General features: G+C 40.6%; 1 protein-coding gene across 2 annotated transcripts in view; it reads left to right on the forward strand.

Moving 5' to 3' along the window:
* WARS2 (tryptophanyl tRNA synthetase 2, mitochondrial) overlaps positions 1 to 5175 on the forward strand; it is a 39964-nt gene extending 34789 nt beyond the window's left edge. For both annotated transcript variants that reach the window (XM_061365361.1, XM_061365362.1), the window contains exons 5-6: positions 1780 to 1898; positions 4113 to 5175. In XM_061365361.1, coding sequence (XP_061221345.1) covers positions 1780 to 1898; positions 4113 to 4561 — 568 coding nt within the window. In that variant the 3' untranslated portion in view covers positions 4562 to 5175. The remainder of the gene's footprint in view (positions 1 to 1779; positions 1899 to 4112) is intronic.
* The last annotated feature ends 825 nt before the right edge of the window (positions 5176 to 6000 follow it).

Genomic DNA, 6000 nt, shown 5'->3' on the forward strand with positions numbered 1-6000 from the left:
TGTCAGAAGACCAGTAGATGGTATTTCTAATTCACTTGATTTTTAATTAAAACCAGTGGGAAGCAAGCAAAAGTCAGAATGAATTTGAACATTAAAATTCTCTTTGAAGCAGTGACTCTCATTTGATTGTCAAGCAGTATTTAAGAATGAAATTTAGACAACTTTATCAGAAACCACCTTGTTTTTCTTGAAGTCAACCACCTATGTTATCTGTAATAAGATCGTGTGATTCCTTAGTGAAGCCTGTGATTTGTTTGCTACCATGTATATTAACAGCAGGCTGTCCAGGGAAAGCAAAAAACAAGGAAGTGAAAGAGAAACAATATCTCTTTGAAGAAATCTGCATAATATCTCTAATAATAAATGTTTTAATGTGAAAACAGTATAGGGAACAAGAATCAGGAAGAAATGGAAACACAGGAAGAACATGGCAATCATGAAGAAGAGTTAAGAACTGGAGGGTGGGCAAAACAGTACTGATTCAGATGAACCAAGAATTAAAGAGACAGGAAAATGGACAGAAGATAAATATATGACGTAAAGGGATAAAAATAGCCATAAGACAGGAATATATATATGTATATATATATAAAAGCAGCAAGGAAAAAGGCAAAGAATTGTGCAGAAGCATTTATAAAGATGTTTTCTGTTTAGTGGCCAACTTTGTGAATATGGAACCATTTTGGCATATGGAAACATTTCTTTTGACCTGCTTAAAGTATATTGATAATGGTCACTGATTTTCTTTCTGTTAGTTGTAGGCCACTGGGATTTCCTATTGGCTACTGTAACTGTTTTTAGGTTGCCTTGCTGATTGTTTGGTGGGGGATAAAGGTGGACAAATTGATTCCTGGATGTCAGCCCAGTAATTCAGGATCGGAAGAAAGGAGTACCGTGTTGAACTGAAATTTTCTGGGAATTTAAAAGATGCATAGTGAACTTTCTTACACTGGAACAGATCCAGGATTCAGAGCTTAATACCCCACAAGCCTTAGGAAAAAATCAGCTGGGGAAGGGAGAGTAATCAGAAGCTGGCAAGACTTCAAGTCTGCCTCATCTCAGAGAAACAGACATTTTTAGTGAGCATGATTAACTGTGGGAAAGAATCACCAGGGGAAGTAATGGATTCTTCACCTCCTGATGTCCTCTGATGCAGATTGTGTTTTCCTCCAGACCTGCATTCAAGCTATTGAGTTCAATGCAGAAGATCAATTGATCCTTTGATCCTAACACTTCTCATCTATGAATAATAACATTTGTGGCAATGGCAATAGAGGCACTGGCCCACATGATACTTATACAGTGGTGACCCATGAGGAAGAACTGCTCTATTCTTTCCTTCCATTGATAAATTCACAGTGTTAACTTCTCAACCTGAGAAAACAAGGCAAGGTGCTTGTGCTTTATGCTTTGCAGATCTTTCTTTGTTTGCAGGCTGTAACATATGCTCTTTGATCTCTAAAGAGACAGCAGGAGATAATACAAAAACCTTACTTTGAGCTGAATTTAATTATTTGCTCTTATTGCTATCTTCACTGTATATGTTTTCACAAAAGGCTATTTTTACCCTTGGAGATGTGCTTCTGTTCAGCACAAAAAGCAGGCTCATCCTGGGATACAGTCAGTTTGGGATCTTGTTGCTACATCACCTATACCTGACTTGGGCTGCGTGGCTCAGTCTGGCCCTCAGTCATGGCAGAAGCTGTGACAGTCTTGAGTGACATTTCAGCAGAACCAGAAAGCTTTGCTGAGTTTCCTGTATCTGTCTTTTATTAAAAGGTCGACACATGTTCCCGTTGGAGAAGATCAAGTCCTGCACCTGGAACTAGCCCAAGATATAGCACAACATTTCAACAAGAAATATGGAGAATTCTTTCCTGTGCCCAAAGCCATTTTAAGTGAGCTGGTCTTGGTTATTTTTTTTTTACTTCCCCCTTAACAGAACTTCAGGGTTGAAGATGGGTTTAAATACTGTAGAAGCAGTTTCAAGGACCAAGAAGAGGGAGCAAACTGATGCTAAGAGAGTGGAAAATAAAAAACTGACAACAAGACACTAGAGGCTGTGAAACTAAACTCCCAGGATAGACATAAGGCATTACAAATCCCCAGTAGAGGAATGTATGTAACATCTGGTGTTCTAGTCCGAGGGGGAAGATGCACTCTGCTGCTGCCTATCAGCCTTGCTCTTCAAGTATTGAACCTTTTAAGAGTAGGGTCTCTGCTCCATGTTGCTAGTTCAGCAGACATGTAAGCAACAAGACGAGACCTCTAGCAAGCAGAATTCTTCAAGGTCTGAGTGGTAGATGTTTACATTAAGCATGCTAAACAGCTTGGAGGTACTAAACATCTTTCAAGTATTTAATATATACTTCCATATTTCACTAAGGGTCTCTTACAGAGCTTAGACTTTTGGGTTTTGATCTTAGACTCAGGGAGACTTACAAGGAAAATCTTCTCAGCCATTAGGTCATAGGCCGGGGGGTGAGGAGGAGTCAGATGGCACAAATGGCATGTTTGTTAAGAAACGTGAAGAGCTGGGCAAGGAAGAAGCATTGCATCTTTGTTGTAAGTAATGTAGAGGAATGCACAGCAGAGACCTTCGCCCCAAAAGGGCAAGGAGCTCTCACCTTAGAAAAGACAGGCAGTAATAAACCTTTCTCACTTTTCAAGCCTCAGTGACAAAAATGGTGTTAGACTGAGAATGGAGCTGAGAGAGTACTCAGTATTGCAAGCCCTGCAGTTTCTAATAAGCAGTTCAATGCTAAGCACTGTAGTGAGGAGGTGAGTGTAGCTTATGGTGCAGGTGAGGCTGTTTCCTGGGAAATAAAAAGCTCAATTTGAAGAAAAAATTAAAAAAAAAGAACTTTTCACTTTCCCTGTGAAAAGAATACCTGCATAGGTTCACAAGTATTTGCAAAGCAATGAAAATCTCCTTGATGAGTGAAGTTAGGGACCTATTCAGACTCACTAACTGCACGCAGTTAGGTTACATGGACTCCTTCACATTTACAGAAAAGAGACAGCCTCTTCCAAAAGGTGATTCAGAACAGAGCACTTCCTAGGGCAGCCTGAGTTGGACCCTGGAAGAGCACTTATTCTTTCACTGAGTACATAAGGCTGTCTATGAGGAGTAAGTAATTTAGTTGGCTATATTAGGTGTCTAAAAAGCAACTGGTGTGAGTACTTTCTAGATTAGTAATACTTCATGTACTCCATGAGTTATGTTTCTTGATAAAAAACTGAAACAGTTTGATTTGATCCTCATAAAGTACTTTGCAATATTCCCTTAATACTGCTATCTCATGTACACACATACATCTGAATAGATTGTACAATACCCACGCCTTTCTAAGCTGAACAGAGTTTTCCTTCTAACAGAGCTGATTAGTATTTAGTTAGGGAACTTTTAATAACTGTATTTATTAATATTTAGGAGAATTACCAAGAGATTTTGGGTGAAAGAGCTTCCTCAAATAAGGAGATTAACTGTTCTGGGATTCTTTTTACCACTGGATTTAACCTGTTTATCCACTGTCAGAGAGGCCTTCAATAATATGCAGTCCATGCTGTCTAGGTAGCTTGTCCCCACTGCCAGAAATACAAGGGAGGAGAGAGTTTTTGAGGAAAATCACTATGTAGCCACAGAAAATACTAGGAGCTGGCCCAGCAGATGTTTCTGCTTATCAGTAGGGGAGAAATGCATTTAGGTTTACATTTAGTTGATGGGAGGAGAAAGGTAACTTAGGAGGACAGAGAGGGCATATGGACTAAATAGGAATACATGTGATTGTGGTCACAACTCATTTTTAAGCAAGGAGGGCTTGCCCATGGGGTGCTGGTCAGGCACTGGAACAGGCTGCCCAGGGCAGTGCTGGAGTCACCATCCCTGGAAGTGTTCACAAACTGTGTAGATGAGGCTCTCGGTGACATGGGTTAGTGGTGGCCTTGGCAGTGCTGAGGAATGGGTGGACTTGATGATCTTAAAGGTCTTTTCCAACGCAGTTGATTCTGTGATCATGCTGCTGTGAAGTGTTCTAGCAATTGTCATAGGAAAACATTGTCTCAGTGTGTTCAGAATTGTTCGTAATTATTCCCTTTTCTTTCTTCTTAAGGTACAACAAAGAAAATAAAATCCCTCAGAGACCCAACAGTGAAGATGTCCAAATCAGACCCGCAGAAGTTGGCCACTGTGAACATAGCAGACAGCCCTGATGACATAGTGCTGAAATTCCGCAAAGCCGTGACTGACTTCACCTCGGAGGTGACCTACGATCCAGCCACTCGCCCTGGTGTCTCCAACCTGGTGTCCATCCATGCTGCAGTGACGGGGCTTAGCATTGAAGAGGTACTGCACCAATCTGTTGGTCTGGACACTGCTCACTACAAAATGGTGGTAGCAGAGTCAGTGATTCAAAAATTTGCACCTATCAGGAATGAAATCAAGAAACTCCAGGAAGACAAATCCCATCTGATGAGGATTTTAGAGGAGGGAGCAGTGAAAGCCAAAGAACTGGCTGCCCCCATCTATCAAGAAATAAGAAGACTGGTGGGCTTTCAGTAGACTCTGATGAGTAATCACAAGGACTTTTGTTTCCTGGGACATGCATTTTGATATTTGTATCTTCTTAATCATTGTGGTTTGAAACAAAAGCTTTTTTTCCCTGGGAAATCCAAGTAGAACATTGAAGGTGTTTGCATTAAAAAATGTGCACAAAACCTTATTTCCAGTGGGACCAGCATTAAGCTTGTCTGGATAGTCAAAGAGGGAGGGCAGAAGGAATCACAATTCATGGAGAAATCATGCAAAACCAGAATATAAGGTTGCCCAAATAGGGGTTTGGTTTTTCCATTGGCCACTGCAAGAAGCTGAAGTACAGGTGAGGAGATCAGAATATAACAGAAAGATCTGTCATCTTCTGAAAAAACATCCTTAACCTGTGCGTGTGAGCTCATTACAAACACACAACTCTTCCCATTGGTAGTTATTCAGCTTTGATATGGTGGTTGAATGTGTTCTTGGATAACCAGAATAAAAGCCCAGGTGATGAAGAGAGAACTTACTGCTTCTCCCTGTTTTGTCTTCAAACTCAGTGTGATTTTGTATCTGCATCTAGATGGTGTGAAGTGTGTTACACAGATTACCATACTCTAAACCTCACTGTAACTACTGTGCTAGATGGTCCCTGTGAGAGTTGCTCCAAAGAACGCAGAGAGTGGACTTGAATCTCACTTCTGCCACCTGTGCCATCCTGCTGATCAGGTCTAAGGTACTTCAGTGAGAAAGAACATGTGCTTCAGCTGCTGCTGTTTCACCTGGTGTTCAGTTTAGCAGGGAGCTACAGGATTTGCAGTTCAGCATCCTTTAGAAAAGGTACAGGGGGAAAGGATGTAATTTTGTGTGAGAGAAATCTTAGGTTGAGAAGTCAGAGAACTTTCTGTAAAATTTATAAAACCACTTGTTTAGAAAATTGTAGTGTCAGAGCCAGAATGGGACTAAATATGTCTTTATGAGCTCTCACTACCGAGCCTCAAGAAAACTCAGTGATAGGACAATGGTGTTAGACTGCACTGATCTTCAGCCTCACAAGAGGTAAGACCAGGACCCACGAACCATGGCATTTGTTGGGGAATATGTGGCAAATTGTCAAAAGGAGACAGCCTCTTCCAAAGAGGGGGTAGCAGTACATGTTAAAAGGTAACTAAAGTCCTACTGGTCCTGTGCCATCATATTTAAGTGTATCATTGTTCTTAATGGTGCTGTGTTTGAAATTGCTGTACTGTAGTGTAAATTGAGTTAATCCTGTACTCTGGCATTTCATAACCATTATATGCCTATGACATTTGTCATGAAGGATTTCAGTCTTCTACGACTCAGTAAAACTGGGGGTGTTTACAGTTAGTAAAACTAACTGTGTAATGCAGTTGTTTGCTTAAAAAAACACATAAGCTATGTAGTTTTAAAATTTAGTCACTTATCATAGTGAGGTGATTCAGACAGAA

This window comes from Neopsephotus bourkii, unplaced genomic scaffold (genome assembly GCF_033783945.1).
Source record: "Neopsephotus bourkii isolate Nb327-2 ecotype Australia unplaced genomic scaffold, CSIRO-AGI_Nbou_v1 NB_1287, whole genome shotgun sequence".
NCBI classification, from domain to species: domain Eukaryota; kingdom Metazoa; phylum Chordata; class Aves; order Psittaciformes; family Psittacidae; genus Neopsephotus; species Neopsephotus bourkii.